The 17,545-nt window shown below is 39.5% G+C and overlaps 1 protein-coding gene across 1 annotated transcript in view; it reads right to left on the bottom strand.

Moving 5' to 3' along the window:
* Positions 1-7,452: 7,452 nt before the first annotated feature.
* The window catches only part of EFHC2 (EF-hand domain containing 2), a 90,977-nt gene continuing 80,884 nt past the window's right edge, over positions 7,453-17,545 (bottom strand). The window contains exons 14-15 of the mRNA XM_034754024.1: positions 10,705-10,810; positions 7,453-7,777 (exon numbers count right to left, since the gene is read on the bottom strand). Coding sequence (XP_034609915.1) covers positions 7,682-7,777; positions 10,705-10,810 — 202 coding nt within the window. The 3' untranslated portion in view covers positions 7,453-7,681. The remainder of the gene's footprint in view (positions 7,778-10,704; positions 10,811-17,545) is intronic.

Below are 17,545 nucleotides of genomic sequence, written 5' to 3'. Positions count from 1 at the left end.
TGTCTGCAACATCTTCATTCTCTCGCCTCTTTGGGCTCCCCCTCCTCACTCCCTTAGCTGCCCTTCCTGATATTATCATTTGTCCCTCATCAGGGCCACCTACTCCATCACAGGGGAACTGAACCTGATTCCCTTAAAGGGTCCAGTCACCCCATGATAGAAACATTACATAAAAACAAAATTGAATTCACCAACAGCAAGGCCCTCAAGAGGAGGGTATCAGTCACTTGACAGCTACATGCTGAAGGCTTGATTCTGCTTTCCAACATGTGTGGCATTAACATCAACACTATAAATCCATGTACAGCTCTATGTACCCCACTAACATGGAAAAGCTTACCCAGGAGGCTTTCTAGAGGAGAGTAAATATTCCAAAAATATCATAATACCATTTTACTGATAATCCAAAAGGTAACAGACACAATTGCCTTTGATTTGTAACCCTGCTTCACAACAGAGGATGCACCCCCTCACACATGTGTTTTCATGCAAAAGTGCTTATTAATAAAGGAAGGAAAAGAAATACAGAAAAGCGTGGACCTGTCACTCCAAGAAACCAGTTGGCAGTTTAGGCTTTCCAAAAAGTGCTCAATGACTTAAAGAACAGGGCATTGAGGTCACCACAATCCTAATTTTAAACCTCAACTAAATGATAACCCATGTGAGTAAAGGCCCTGATCCAAAGCTGGCTAAGTCAACAGGAATCTTTCCAATGACTTCAACGGGCCCTGGAGCAGTGCCTAAATGTATATATTTTGTTAAAAAACGCATAACCCTGATGAGTCCAGTATTCTTCTTCTCTGTAACTCATGTAACATCATGCCTGCCTGCTTAAATTAAGGACTATTTTAAAATAATGAACTGATTCTAGTCCTCGGTTCTGCTCCCACTGGAGGTTTTTATATATAAACATTTGTCTGTCACTTTACCATTTCCCTATACTTCAGTGCTGTTGTTGCAGACCTGCAGGTATAATAGGCTTTACAGACCAATGTATAGACTATTCTTAGGATGATGCGTGTGATGCACTGTACCACTCACCAATATATATGCAGAGCATTTTAAGAATGTTCTCTGATGGATAGGAATTATTGCTTTTACTATCCCGGGCTAGTTTTCCTAAAGTTACTTAGGAACCCTCTGTCAGTTGTGAGCTCTGGCTCTCATTGGAGTCACAATCCATTTTTATATCATGTACAGTGTATGATGCTGTGAGTCAAGGGAGGCAGCAAAATAAGACCCATTTATGCTGAATTAAGGTCAGATCCTGTTCACACTGAAATCAATAATAAAACTGCCACTGACTTAATGACCATTAGGATTGCCTCTTCAGACAAAGCCCTCTGCTCCACTAGGGTGCCGGGTCTCTTGTTTTTCTAATCTGAAAAACTGATTTTGCCTCAGTGGGTTTTCTTTTCTTCATTTTGTGCTTTCCTACAGGGAATCAATGGGTGCATCTCTGGATCTGCTGAGTGGCCATAAAATATCAGTGCGTGTGCCATATGGAAAGTGTTGAAATGCATTTGCATGTTTGCTTAGGGATTACACCACTGTTAGCTACAGTTATTCCTGAAACATAACCCAAGAGCAAAATAAAGAGGATAGTTACATTAGAACAGATCTAAAGCCAACACAGAATACATTTGCTTCCGGGTAATTGCACTTGCAAAGAAAAATATTTGATGGCGATATTTGCGGAGGTTCTGTCTGCATGATAACTGGCTCTTTGGAAGCCTTCAACACCGACCCCACCCCATAGGCGTAAAGGTGAAAATTGCAATAGCACAGAGGTCAAAAGCATGTATCTCAATAGCCATTTGAGACACAATCCCGCTCTGAAACAGACTCTCACAAAAAGTAACAGAATAGAAGCTATGAAATGATGGGGGGGGGGGAATTAAATTAAAACAGTGGTTACATAAGCAGGACAAGCAGTATGTGGGAGAGGGGGGATGGAGAGAAATTGATCCATTGCATACACTCTGGCTTTTCATGTAGAAATGGATTAATTCAGCTGCAGAGGCCAAAACATTCAGCTATTTTGATGAATTCAAACATATACACAAAATTAATGTACTTCAGCAAAAAACTCCCTTGGTACAGTTGGCTGATTATTGAACAACTGATTATTTAATTAAATAGAGTCTTGGCATCTTGCAAAACATATTTCAATGCATTTGTTTTTTAGATAAAGCAGAGGGTTGGTGTTGTTTGCAAATGACTGCATTAATCACTCCCTCAGCTCTGAATCCAAAGGAGTTCCTACTACAGAAAAGCTTTGCCCGTGTTAACCTTCAGGCTGCCATCGACGCCCACAGACTCTCTTCCATCCAATCCATCTGTCCATCAAGAATGCTGGCATCAAAATGGTTAAAGAGATGTAAAAATCCAGACACTACTGGTGGTGGGTTTTTGTTTGTTTGTTTTTAAATGAACATTCTTGAATAATCGCAGTGGAGGGGATTTTTGTTCCCACTTTCCACAGAGGGGAAAGACAAGGTGAAGACGTCATCAGAGCTTTTAAAACTAAGCCTCTTTCTTTTATTTAAAAAGGAAGGTTTTCCTATTGCCTGCAGACAAATTCAGAATTCATCACTGTTGCCAGACCACCTGGGACATAGGGAGGATGGGAGCTTTCCAGATGGGTTTTAAGACAATTCATTTATATTTATATAGCCAGAATAAATGTTTTTCCTGAGATAGCATTTCCTTTGCTGTATCTAGACCACCAACAAAAGAGGGAGGCACAGAAATTCTACTGCATTAATAGTCTTGGTGTTTACAGCTTTGGCATTTATTAACTTTTGGGAGCTGTTTATTGAGTCATAAACAGTACTAATGGGGATATTATCTCTAAATTATAGAAGTATTACAGTATTTGGGTTAGTTAAGAGAACAGTTTAAAGCAGTTACATAGTTTCAATTTATCACAATTACCAACATGATCCCATAATGGGAATTTAATTGCTAGTTGTTGGCTTATACTATGAAAAAAATACAGTAATAACTTATGACATATAACACATGCACATGAGTGCAGACACAAACACACACACAGGCACGCACACACTTCTAGAATACCTCCTTTCTATCCTATCTTCTAATATAATGTATTTTTATTACAGTGACTAAATTCATCAGGGCCTCGATTCAGCAGCCCATCCCAGTTCAACAAAGCATTTAAGCATGTGTGTCTGCTGCACTGCGTTCAATGAGATTTTTAAAACATGCTTAAATTGCTTTGGTAAATAGTGATGGGCTTAAGATGGGCTTAAATGCTCTGATGAACTAGGGTCTAGAAGCACAACACAGTTAAGGAGAAAACCTGACTCCACTGAAGTCAATCTGACTTTGCTGTTGACTTCACTAGAGCAAGAATTTTATCTATGGATACTACAGCTGGAAACTGATTCAAAGCTCACTGAAGACAATGGGTGTATTTCTATTGACTTCAGTGAGCTTATGGATCATGGTGACCAAACTGAGAGCCCTGAGTTTCCACTAATACATGCAAGTGGAAAGTTTGTACCACTGAACCTTCAAGACAACGGCATTCTTCTAACAGTTTTCCCTTTCAATGAGGAAATTTTCTAAACTACCGTAGTTAACACTATGAACTTGTACTGTGAAAGGGTATTTCTACCAAGTTGCTAACCATTGGCTTACACCATGGGCCTGAGAAGCGGCTGACTCTGAACTGGCTTCTCCAATTTTTACTAAAGCTAATTCTCAGTGTAAAACTATTAGCTAAAGAAGGGGAAGAGGAAGCGGACAGATGGCTCAGCTGAAGGGCAGTTGAGGACAGCCAATTTATTTATTGATAACACATTCCAAAACCAAACAAAAACTGCCAGATGTTTCAGACCATCCAGCTGTATACAGTAACAGCCTATATAACATATAACCTTAATATACTATACCTGGATGAAATGTCTTCCTCTTTCTTCCTTCCCGTCAAGATACTAGTTTTATTCTCCCGACTGCTGGATCAACCAGATGAGAAAAGTTATTCTAATGGCTCTGTAATTCCTTATCAGGAACCATGGGAGCATCTGATGGTGTTTAACCAGAAATAAGCTGGCAAGTTGCTATTGCTGAAAGAGGGACATTTCTCTCCTATTATAGTTGAGTGACTAAATCTTCTGAAGCTTCAGACATCATGGTATTAAGATCTTTGTAGATCCACCATGGGAAGTTTGTACCTGGGGATACTCAATTGCCTATTGAGCTAAAAGACAGACCAAAGAGAGGGTCTATCAGTTTGTTTTGGTGTGGGGGAGGCCCTCCTTGGCATGAGATGGAATCAGCTCCTATTGACACCTGATGTAATAATGAAGAAGAGTGAGCTCAACGCTATCTTCACTCATCTGGGCAAAAATGATGTGGTAGCATGAAGGAGAGTGAAGGAGACAGGCAGTCATTGGCACTGATCTGGATGTACGTGAGGGTGATACAGTTGGCACTGCTGTCCAGGAGAGCTGGTGTACTGAGCCGGGCAGGGAAAAATATTATAAGATGAGGAACATTACTCATGTTCATGGTAAGTTGATGCTGGTTCATGACGACACTGTTTATGGGTGCCTGCATCTGATGTACAGACATCTTTAGTGCAGACATACAGATATGGATTGAAGAAGTTGTGGGAGACAGCAGCTTAGCAATGCATTAGCTGCACCTGGTGGCAGGTAGCCCTTGCTCTCATATGACAAGTTATTTGGCTGAAGCAGCTTTTTTGAGGAATATGTAGAATTCCCATTCTGTCAGGTACCGCGGCTCTTGAACCCAGGCCGGGGCAGGGAGGGGGCAAAGGGAGACGTGCCAAGCAAAAGCCTGTCTCTGTGCCACAAGCCTACATGAGGGAAGTGCAGCTAACGCCTCACCACCACAGACTACTCTCACTGACTCAGCTGGGTCAGGAGACTGGCAGCAGACTGCTGATTGGGCACCACCAAGCATAAAGTTTCCTGTTCCTGTCTGACCTTTTGTCTCAGCAACTAGTTGCCAGGTCTGCTGCTGACCAGACTCCTGATATCAAGTTCCTGACCCTGGTCCCTGTTACCATACCTTGGTCCTAGTTCCTGCCTCCTCAGCTGGTTCTGCTCCTTGCTCCTGCTTCCTCACCTTCATTCCAGTGACTGACTCTGGCCTGACCCTTGGTGTGAATTCTGATTCTGGCTTAATCCTTGGCATGGCTACCGACTCCACCTTGGCCCTGACCCTTGGTTTGGCTCCTGACTCTAACCCTGTCTTGGCTTCTGATGCTGCCCCACTATGGCCCCTGACACATTCTCAGGTACTGGGTTGAGCTAGTAAGTCAACATTGGGTACTTTACAAAATCCAGTCAGCATAGTGGGGTGAGGCAGTACCTCAGTGTGCATCTCAGCTACTGTCATGTAAAGCTGGGATGTCTGTGGACAAAAGTTATATTTAGGATCTGAGGGAGGCTCTTCTCCAGACTGTTCGTTAAGATCAATGGCAAGGACTGCCTCCCACTTTATGAGATAAGTGCTTTAAAGTTGTGGCCTTATGCCATCTGGAAATATAATCTTATGATATGGTCTTCATTCAGGCATCTCATTAGCAATGTGAAGAGAGAGAGGAAGCCAGTGGCAGGATTAAGGGGTTGAAATAGTCAGGGGGGTTGTATGCTTTATGTTACATTATACAAACAATAAGGCTGGCTGATGATTGGCTGGGGCCTCTTCATTGCCACTTGTGAACAGAAGATCTGGTGAAAATTATTTGTACTATGTAGTTCCACACAACTTTGCCAGGCGCATTGTGAACATGGTGGCAAGGAATGAAAATCCTTACATGAACCTGCTATGCACCATTCCTAGTAGATTTTTCTGTGGCTATCCATGTTGTCTAGGCCATGAGAAAGAAAAGAAGGCACAGACAGAAGTGGGGGAGGGGAAATTCAGTGAGTATTACTAAAAATACACAGAACAGCATTACAAAATAGTCAAAAGACAGAAAGATGGTAGTTCTCAAACTTTCTTTCCAAGAAAAACAAGTCTTGTTACTTATCTACACAGAGATCTTGTCAGACATGTGAGAAGGCATTTTCAAGTCTAAAATAGCTTAAGGAGTGACTTGATCACAATTTATAAGTACCTACCCAGGGAACAAAAATGTGGTAATAGAGGGCTCCTCAATCTATCAGATAAAGGTATAACAAGATCCAATCCCTAGACACTGAAGTTAGACAAATTCAGACTGGAAATAAGGCACACATTTTTAATGATCAGGGTAATTAACTTTTGGAACAACTTACTAAGAGGTGTGGTGGATTTTCCATCACTGGCAATATTTAAATCAAAATGGGATGTTTTTTCTGTAAAATATGCTTTAGTTCAAACAGGAATTAATTCTGGGAAGCTCTGTGGCCTGTAGGACGTTGGACTGGATGATCACAATGGCCCCTTTTGGCCTTGGAATCTATGACATTATGGAGTCTAATCTATGTTTTAAATGTATGACCACAAAACAAATCAGATTTAAATAATCTATTAAACTTGTTTATAATACAGAATCATAAGATAAGCTAAGTATTTGTCTTTCTAAATTAAGCACTTGTCCTTCTCCTTGAATTGCAATTTGAGATAAAAACCTGTGATCCTCAGTCAAAGAATTTGAAAATTTCACAAAAGTAACCAGAAAATACTAGTGCAGAGCTGAGAGTCAGACCTTCTGAGTTCTAATCCCGGTTCTTCTACTGACTCACTATTGCCTCAGGCAAGTCCCTCCACGTCTCTGCCTCAGCTTCCCCACCCTTCTTAAACTGAAATAATACCTACCAGCTCACAGGGTTGCAGTGATAATGAAGGAAGTCATGTCTAAACATGGCTTTGAACTCGTACAGTGCTATATACGTGCAAAGTACTGACAGGAACTCCACTTAATCATCACAATCTTGACCAATGAGCAGGGTATCAATTCGTTTCAGATGAGAAATTGCTGTTTTACACTGAGGACACCCGTTCACTAAGACTGGAATAAAACCACCAATTCATTTCACACAGATTCCCCAAATAAGTTTTGACATTGATCGATTTAGGTTGTATGTAAAGCAAAAATCAAGAGCTCAGAGTTTCTGTTACACTTGCAAGATATTTACTTCTATATTGGGTAGGCTGCAATTATCTCTGATACCAGGAAATGTTATGCTTTGCTAGAACCCCTTCATAAACTAACTGGCTTTGACATAAACAACACTTTAGATTCAGCAGGGATACATCAACATAAAACTAAGCAGCATGAATAAAAAATGGAAGAGAATATTAAATTATTGTGCCGATATAGTCTGACTTAATGTTGTCGATGATAATTTTTGTTTGTTTGCAGATGAGAATGGTTTGGGGTCAGTCACACTTTGCTATATTTGATTCTCACTGTAAGACTTCTGAATATTTGTGCATTCTACATATAACCAAACATGAAGATCAGTTTAAAGGATATTTTTATTTGTGCTCATGTACTTACAGTACAGTACTTTGTATTTTGAAAGAATTACAAAAATACATGAACTATATTTCTACATTGGAGTAAGACATTTACATTCAATAAAATCTACATCTGTGATTCTTTTATTTTTTAAGGAAAGTTTACAGTATCTGTCCAGATACGCTTGGTGAAGTTGCAACAGTAATTCAAAAGAAGTGACCTGCATAGACCAGATTATTCTTCAATGCCAAAAACATCCTGTATTAGGGGTAAATATTTGATCCTTTTCACTGGAAGGGATGGTGGCTGCCCACTCCAGTCATCTTCATACTGAAAGTGATAAACAAGAGGACAAACTTAGAACTCCATTTTGAAAACAAAAATAACTAGAAATGTCACAAAATAATGTTAAGCAAGTTATTTCATTTCTACATGCAAATCACCTGTGGAAAAAAAACAAATTTGTAAAGCATATCTTCCTAAAGAATATGGTATTATCAATTTTGATCAATGCTGCTGAAGTTTTAATTAAAAATATCCCTCCATCTCCACTTCTGTCCAATTTTTAAAAAAAAATTAAAGACTAGTGTACTGTTTTGTTCAGTTAGACACCTATACTTCAAAAGATATGTAGGTCAGCTAAGAGAACAAGACACTGTAGGAATTGTCAGCTTTGAAACTAGTAGACAAAATGAAGAAGAAAAGGAAGTTAGAAGATCAAAACTTCAGGACTAAATCAATGAGTAAGAATACAAACTGAAATTTTCGTTTGTCAAATATAATCATTTAACACCTAGACAAAATTACTGTAGTGCATATTAAATCACAGCTCGGATAAAGATTCAGCTGAGAAAGTCAAAGAATCAATAAAAGGATTTACATTCCCTTTGGTATCTTCTCTTTCTTCTTTTGTTACTCATCTTTTCATTAAAATGTACTCATCTAAAATAAATTCATTATTATATATTACAGCTAACCAACAAAATAATAAATTGAATAAATAATGCCACCACAGCCAATTTGGACATAATTTACTAACTTGTTTGTTAATGTACTATAGTTCAGGATATCTCAGTATGTTATGTAATTTACAGCCTTTTTTTTTTTTTTTTTTTTTTTAAACACAATTAATACAGAAGTGATTCTCCTATCTAGCAGATAACTGAATACACCTCTGTGGCTTGGGGCAGGGATTGTTGGGTTTTTTTGTTCTGTGTTTGCAAAGTGCTTAGCACAATGGGGTCCTGGTCCAGGACTGAGACTCTAAGGCACTATGGTACTGCAAATAATAAAATGAGAATACAACCAACAACTTCCTCTTTTTGACCTTGTCTGCAACCTTGCTCCCCTCAAGTCCGTTCATTGTGCTGCCACTAAGATGGTCTTCCTAGCCTGTAGCTCTGTCAGCTCACTTTCTGCAAGCCCCTCCACTGGCTCCAGTGCAAACACAAATGTCTTTTCCTGACCTTTACAGTGTAACCCTGCCCAAATTATCCCTGATATTTTATTATATTGATCACAGCCTTTGTTCCACTAAAGATGCCAACCCTGACTGACTTCTTGGTTCACAAATGCCTTTGTCTTTTCTCCCTTGCTGTCCCATGTACACTGGAAAAATTCCCTGCCAAAATCCATAAAACCAATCCTCCCTCAAATCACCTCTGCCATGATGCCTACAAAACACTGTCATCTGATAACAGTGAGGCAAATTGGCAAGCTGTGATCACAGCCACTGATTGGCTTATTACGACTACAAACTGAACACACTGCCTCTCCTCACTACCACTCAGGTCCTCCACCCCCTATTCAAGGTTTACTTCAGGCATACCACCTACAAGAAATAAGTCAGTCCTCTATCGCTAGTCTGTGGCAGTTGAGCAAGCAGCCAATACAGCTAGGAGAAAAATATGAAATAAATAGCAAGCCAACATATTTGTATATTTTTCTGCCTCTTTTATCACCGCCCCTTCATATGGTGCTCATCCTCTTAGTTTTGTAAGTGCTTTGGGTCAGAAACTGCATCTACCTCTGTTTGCACAGCACCTAGTACAACAGTGCCCTAATCCTGACAAGCATCACTGGATGCTATCACAACATAATCATTGAGTAATATCTTTGAGTAGAATTCCGAACTCCCTGTTCGAAAAGTGCCCTCATCGAAACATGGAGCACACACTTTTTAAATCTGAAACATATCCAGTATAAGGTGGATGTTGTAAAAATATGTACAGGATCTTAATTATATGCATATAAGAAATTTTTTCCTAATTAAGGAGTCCAAGAAAATGACACCAAGGAAAGCTTAGCAACTCAGCAGCACTGTGCCCTCACTAGCTCCTATAGACAGTTTTATAGGCTCCAGAAGAGTGAGCAAGTAGTGCTGCCACTATGCTGTCAGGATGAAAACACAGCACTTGCATATAACTGGTGAAAATATGCAGCTGCTGAATTTAAAATGCACTGAACCCTAAGCTTCTAAACCAGCAGAAGCAGAGGAGACTAAATGAAACACATTCAATAACAGCAGTCAAGGGCTGGATCAGAAGAGCGACGTTATATGCGCACTAAGATGCTTTGGATTTCTTTGCTATGACATTTTTAAAAAATCAATTTGATTGGATTATGCACAATGCTATTTTAAACCATTCTATTCTCACACCAGCACAGGACAGTCAGGTCAGCTTAATCTTTGCCGTTTCCCGAAATGACATTTTTACTTACTCTAAGTACTAGGCTGACAGAGACATATTAGTTGATTTCTCCGTGCTACTCCCACTACCTACCAAGGAAGTGGTGTATTCTGTGCGAGTTTCCATCGAGTTATAGAAAATTGTAGGTACATTTTGCAGTGTCAGTGGAGTTTGTAGACTTTCCTGATAATTGTGACTTCTGAACATAAGGTTTGTGTAATAGAAAGGGTGAGCACCTGATAGTCATGCCCTTGTTCACAGGACAGCACAGCCCTTTTCCTTCCTATATTTCCCTAGAAATCCATTAGAGATGTGGCATCCACTGTGCACAACAGAGTTACAGAGTTCCCGTGCCTTACACTGGTTCTCTGCTTCGCCCAATCCTTCACAACCGAAACAAACTGCTCGAAAAACCCAGACAAGATCCATAAAGATTGAGTCCCAGATATTCTTTGTTGGATAAATCAATGATGTTAATATGTTTTGACTGAACGACATCAGCGGCAGCATGAAAGGGGCTTTCAGGTTTTGTGCACTGCTTTTTTGTTTTAAACGTCTTAACTTTACCTTTATAGGAACCTTTATTGTCTGGAAAGTCGGAACTGGATTCTCTCTCCAATTCAGCCCATTGACAAACTTCTTATAATCTACTTGTTCCTTGCCATCTTCAAACCTAAAAGCAGAATATTTATATATATTTTGATTCAATTGTGACATATTTTCATATACTTTGCCATATTTTACATCACACAACAATTGCATTTTTGATAATTAATTTCAAAAATATAGAAAATGGACAACAGGCCAAGGAGAAGACTCTGCAGAATATGTCTCTCTATTGTACTATATATTACACTTCATATAAAACTTTACTCTTCATTATTGTCTGTCACATAGGACTTTTCATTGTCTTTAAAGTCTATTAGAGTTCAACTCATTTCATTTTTTAAATATGACTATTAACCAATTTTTCTTTAACACACGAATGTTATGATCAGTGGAAGCCTTATCGTTCTGGGATAAAGAGTGAAAATGTTCTTGGAGGCACCCTGCAAAATCCTGTCTTTATGTTTAGAAGAGAACTTGCTGGTGCTATAGACACAAGAGAATGCAGCTGATCTGGTTTCTTTTGCTACTTTGATTTATATTCCTTTCATAAAAATAAGCACCCATCCAAAATGCTTAGCGCACCCATTTTGTGATCACCAGTGCTGAGTCGAGCAGAACAAATACTTCCTACTTTTTGATTAAGAAGCAAGCACGTGCCATAAAAGTTGACTGGCATTAACCTTTGATTGCACATATATCTTAATCTGATCTATGGTGCACATGCATTGAATTTCATAAGCCTTATGACATGTGATTTGTTTTTGTTTTTATTACGAACCTGTAGTATTGCTTTCAACCCTCTGAAGAAAAAGTTAGAGTACTGCATTATCTGCTACTCTGAAACCTACATTATGTTGACATCCTAAAACTTCATTAATTAGAACCTTTGAAGTTGTATGTTCTCAGTATATAGGTTGCCCTTTTGCTGGTTTGTGGAAAGTCAAGATATAATCCACAGCACAGACTCAGAGTTGTACAAGTTAACCGAGCAGTTTTTTTTATATAGGCAAAGTGAAAGAATATAATTACTTAAACCTGTACTGGACCACTTTCATCTAAGACTGTATAGGTGCAATCCAGTGACTCCCACTGACTTCAGCAAGCATTGGATTGGGACCAAAGTCCTTTGATCTGACTGTGAAAGCACCCTGAACAGCTAGGAATGCTGTCTCTGAATTAATACCCTTAACTAGAGTGAAAATTTTCAAGCCTGGGTGCTGAAAATTAGGCTCCTAAATCCATATTTAGGCAGCTATGTAAAATATTCCAAATTCATACTGGTATATAGTAGGGGGATACAAATCCCTTGATTCCCATGGACTGCACCTGCTTACACAGGTGAATTTGAATAAGGCGATGCCTTATTTTTGTGTTATGAGTTTGGAGCCAAAGGTACTAGATGGACTGGAAAGAGATGCCCTACATTTGAATGATCAGAGTTAATATGTATCAGAGGGGTAGCCGTGTTAGTCTGAATCTGTAAAAAGCAACAGAGGGTCCTGTGGCACCTTTGAGACTAACAGAAGTACTGGGAGCATAAGCTTTCGTGGGTAAGAACCTCACTTCTTCAGTCTTGCATCTGAAGAAGTGAGGTTCTTACCCACGAAAGCTTATGCTCCCAGTACTTCGGTTAGTCTCAAAGGTGCCACAGGACCCTCTGTTGCTTTTTACAGAGTTAATATGAGTAGCTACTATAATGCTTTTCAGTAATAAAGGAAGTTAGATTTGCCTCTTCCAAAAGGAGACAACTAAGATCCCTTGCCACCTTGTTCCTCTTTAGTTTAGCTCTAGAATGTCATCAAAGCATTTGAGGTTAGAATATGTTATAAGATTCATTCCTCCCCACAACACTTGGAGAACAATTTTCTTTTCTGTGGCAGAAGACAGATAGCTCTTGTTTGTGGCCTCTGCAAAATGTGTTCACCTTGGATTACCCCAACGTGTAGAAGCCTGCTTTATCAATTTGTAAGAATGTAGTGCTGAGTGACCCAACCTGTTTACAATTTTTTTTTTTTCCCAGCCAGGAAAGTTGCAACCCAAGTGTTCTTTTTCTAGATAGCAATATTTACAGAGCTTAAGTTCCTTTGTTTTGAAAAACACTTTATTAAAATGTTAATCTGATAGCCGTAGAAAGTACTATGTCACTTAGATTTAACGGAATATTTGTTGAGTATGCTGTGCTGCTACTTCAGTTTGTTTGATAGCTTCTGTATATTCTGGGTATGAATAAGTGTTTAAGTTGGTTACAGGAAAAGATTAAAGGACTAACACAAGCTGGTTTGTACAACTGGTCAGTATGAGCTAAGTAATGTTGGTGGCTAACCTGTGGTAAATATATTGATTACCATGTACCCAATAAATGTATACTGCACTACCTGTCTGTCATAGGGTACTGAAAAACCAAAAAAAATGTTTGTCTGTCTGCCTCAAGATCTTTTTTGTTGTGGATGGGGAATTATGTCTACCCTACTGGAGGGAGCATAACACCCCCAAAATATACAGAGATTTGAGGGTAGGTTGCTGGGTAAAAGTCACCAGGGCACAGGCACCAAGAGACAGCAAAAAAGCAGAGAGATCCTGGCCTGTTGTGGGAGGGAAGTTCTAGGGGGAGAATTATTCTGGCCCAAATCTCATTGCTCTGGCCCTTCTGAGGATCAAAGATGCTTGTAGGTCTTCTCCCTCTTTCTGTTAAGCCAGGGGAGGTGGGGTGCTCAGAGGAATGTGTGACCCTCGGGGTGGTACCATATAAAAACAAATTATCAGTTTTGCATTGTTCAAATTAAAATTGAAGCAAAACGTAATGGTTTCGTTGTGTGTTGGCTCATACACACATGGAAACTTGGGGGCTATACAATGGAACTAAAAAACATCCAGCAAACAGCTGCAAACTGAAGTTGCTGCATTTTCCACAGTTCTACTCAAAATGCATCTAGTTTGCATAAAGATCGTCTTTGATGCATGCACTCTTCTACTGTCTTGTTCATCACTTCATACCATATAGGAATTACAGTAAATTTTGGAGTTACAGTGAGTGGGCCTCCTGGCACAAAGAGCAACCACTTGGGATATTGGGTTCCAGAGGCACACCCACTCCTGCCCTCCCCAGCCTGGCAGTTGCCCCCAAGGCTTTCCTGAGTCACAGCTGCCAAGCCTCCATCTGCCCTAGAAGCCCACCACAACTACCTCACAGCAGCAGGGCTGAGAGAAACCACCCAGATGTGTCCATAGCAATTATTTAGCATAAAACGTACAATATGTTTTTTAAAAAGCCACAAGATGCGTGCAGTACGGATGAATTAACTCGTGATCTTATATTTGAAACCTGTGTCATACATTCCCTCTACCTGCTTCCTTTCCTCCATTTTATCTTTCCTCATTCACCATGTCTCTAGTTTGTAAGCCCTTTTTAATTGTCAATTAGTGCACTGTTAGGTTCACAGTGAATAAAAATAGGATAAAAAAAAATACCAACAATTTCAAAATGCAAAATTTTATTTTTCAAGCATTTTAATTGTGCTTGTGTATTAAACAAGCTCATTGTTCCTTGTATGTTTGCATAAACTTAAAGAAATGCTATAATAAATGCTGCATTTTACTAGTAGAAACAAATAGGAAGCCTTTTCATATCTTAATACATCATAGTAAAAAATCTGCATCTGCTCTGTAATTTTAAAAAATATATTTATACCAATGAGACACTAAGAATTGCCTTAGTACTTTCAATGCACTGTAACTTCACATTATTGGCCAGGATTCTCTCTTCACTTGCTTAGATTACGATACTCTTTGGGACAGAAATCTTGGGCTCACTGAAGCCAATAGCAAAACTCCTATTTACTTCAATGTGGCCTAAATCCTTACTCTGTTTGATAAGTGCCATGGACACCTGTGGTATTATTTAACATTTGTATATAATAGATATTTATGGGTATTACTTTTTAAATAGAAAATTAAAAGTTAACAATAAGTTATTTATCGTTTAACCTCAGGAAAAAAACTGCAAGCTGTAGGATATATACCCCCAGCTAATGCATTAGCTAAAGCTGCCGGTGTTGTGGGATTTGCCTCATTTTCCTCCTTACTACATTTAATAAATTCAGAAATGTTCATTACAAATAGCCATGGAAACAAAAATCAAATTATTCCTCATCCATAAAAACAGGTGAAGGGCCATCAGTGATAAGCGGCACTGCTTTAGATTAAACAGTGGACTTTCCAGGAGCGAAACTGGCTTATAAGCAGCAATGCTGCTGTGTTAGATGTTTCATGACTTTTCAACCTTCATGAGAAACAGGGGGATGGAGGGCAAGATACTAAATATCCTTCAACCTCTCCTATTACCTGCAAGGTAGAGTTTGAAGCCTCCCAATAAACTGGAAATTAATTCCAGTTAAATCCACTACAGGAAACATCTTCCAGACCACAAACCCCAAATAAACACAAGTCACTATTAAATACACATCCTTACTTAAGTGGTACCAACTGCACAAGCCTTTGTTTAAAAATTTAAATACTTTTCTCTTATCTGTAATGTAAGGACTCACTGTATACTCTGAGATCTTTCAATGCAATGAATCTTTATCTTATCACTAAAATTATTCACAGTCCTTTATCATGTAAAGCAACTTTTAGAATGAAATGATCTTCCAATAGATATTAAGCATCCTCCTTGTCTTCTAAGCTTGTATATTATTTTAATAAAAAGAACAGGAGTACTTGTGGCACCTTAGAGACTAACAAATTTATTAGAGCATAAGCTTTTGTGGATGCATCCGAAGAAGTGGGCTGTAGTCCACGAAAGCTTATGCTTTAATAAATTTGTTAGTCTCTAAGGTGCCACAAGTACTCCTGTTCTTTTTGCGGATACAGACTAACACGGCTGCTACTCTGAAACCTGTGATTATTTTAATAATAATTTTAAATGAAAGGGGTTTGGTGGATTTTATTTTTTTTGAAGCTGACTCCATTCAACCCCCCCTCCCCTTATAAGAGAGGTTGTCAACTTTCAAAAGCTTTCCCTAATACCAAACAAGATATATTTATTTTTGAAGCCTATAATGTATCAGGTCTGTCAGTTCTTCTTCAGTGTTAGTTAGTAAATAAAGGAAAACTCCACTTCATCCCTCCTCTAAGTTGCATCTATTCAATCACAGTCTTTGAGACTATGAGAATTCTACCTCTAAATGCCAATTGTCCCGATGCACTTTTTGTGCTGGACAGCTTTGTGGGAATTCTAAAACAATGAATTTTATACGTCTTTTGACTTATGCTTGTGACTCAACTGTCAGAAGTGATGAATGGCAGCAATTTGTAGAAGTCATCCATCTGGCTACCACAGGGAACTCCTCTGAATGCTTTTGGTCCATAGACAAACTGGGCTTGAAAACAATGGTGCCTTAGGTTTTTTAAGGCAGAATTGCAGGTATAAGAGTGACTTTAAAAGGTTTCTCCCCAAAGCAGTGTCCTGTGAGCTTGGTGAAGTGTGGAGGGCTAGATTTGGGCACTAAGGATTTAAAGGTGGTCAAACTTTCCCTCACCTTCCTGTTTGTAGAGAATCCCATCATTCAATGGTAAATCCCTGAAGCATACATTGAAATTCTGCTAAAAGCTAGAAGCTTGCATGCATGAAAGCATCTATTCCTGACAAGAAATAAGACCTCCTTCTGCTTTTTACATGATGTTAAGAGGTCTCTATAGCCTCAAAATAATTTTCTTAATGACTTCTAGTAGGAGAAAAGAAGGAACCAAAGACCATATTCTAAAACTCATAAAGTAGACTGTTGGCCAGTTGGCTTAGCCCTGCTTCAGAGCAGGGGGCTGGATTTGATGACTTCTCAAGGTCCCTTCCAGCCCAACATTTCTATGATTCTGTGGAGGCCTAGCAATCTGTGATGAGTGTTCAGATCACCATCTGGTAAACCTGTTTTTATTGTGAACTCTGCCCTCTAGAGTCTTGACACAAGGGCACTGAACATTTGTGCTTTTCTGTTCTTGTCCTGATCAGTGTGACTGATCAAGGATCTTACCTCAAAGAATATATGTACAACCAAATTACACACTCCAAGAAAAAATACTGAAACTATTATGTAAATTCTGCTTTTGCCAATAATTTCTCTCCCTTTTCTAAAAAACTTAAAATATATATTTCAGGTAAGAACAACAACAGTAATATAGGGGTAACAAAGAAGGACTGTTATATCTACAGTAATACCATCTATTTGATTCATTAACTTTTCCACATTATTCATCATGGCATCTTTCTGAGATCATATATAGTGTACTTTCTTGAGATACTATGTTTTTTCACCAAACCAATACACGGAGAAAGTGAATGTAAAAATGGGAATTCTCTACCCATTTATCCCAGACAATAAACATTAGTGGTTAATTCCTGTAAGCTTATTCAATCACAGCGTACATGCTTAGCCTAGGTGATTCAGAGGTGAAAGTAAGCCAGTACGCCCCGGTACGGCGTACTGGCAAGAGCCAGTGCACCATACCGGGGCGGCCTGGCTTCCCCAGGTGGCGATTTAAAGGGCCTGGGCTCCCAGCAGTGGCTGGAGCCCCAGGCCCTTTAAATTGCTGCCAGAGCCCTGCTGCTGGAGCCCTGGGGTAGCGGCAGCAGGGCTCCGGGGGTTATTTAAAGGGCCAGGGCTCCCGCTGCCTCTACAGCCCTGGCCCTTTAAATAGCTGTCAGAGCCCTGCCACCGCTACCCCAGGGCTCCAGGGGCTATTTAAAGGGCCGGGGTGGTAGAAGCAGGGGAGTCCTGGGCCCTTTAAATAGCCCCCAGAGCCCTGG

Source organism: Trachemys scripta, chromosome 1 (assembly GCF_013100865.1).
Source record: "Trachemys scripta elegans isolate TJP31775 chromosome 1, CAS_Tse_1.0, whole genome shotgun sequence".
NCBI classification, from domain to species: Eukaryota; Metazoa; Chordata; order Testudines; family Emydidae; genus Trachemys; species Trachemys scripta.
Note: the sequence above shows the minus strand (reverse complement) of the source record. Positions and strands in the feature narration are given on the sequence as shown.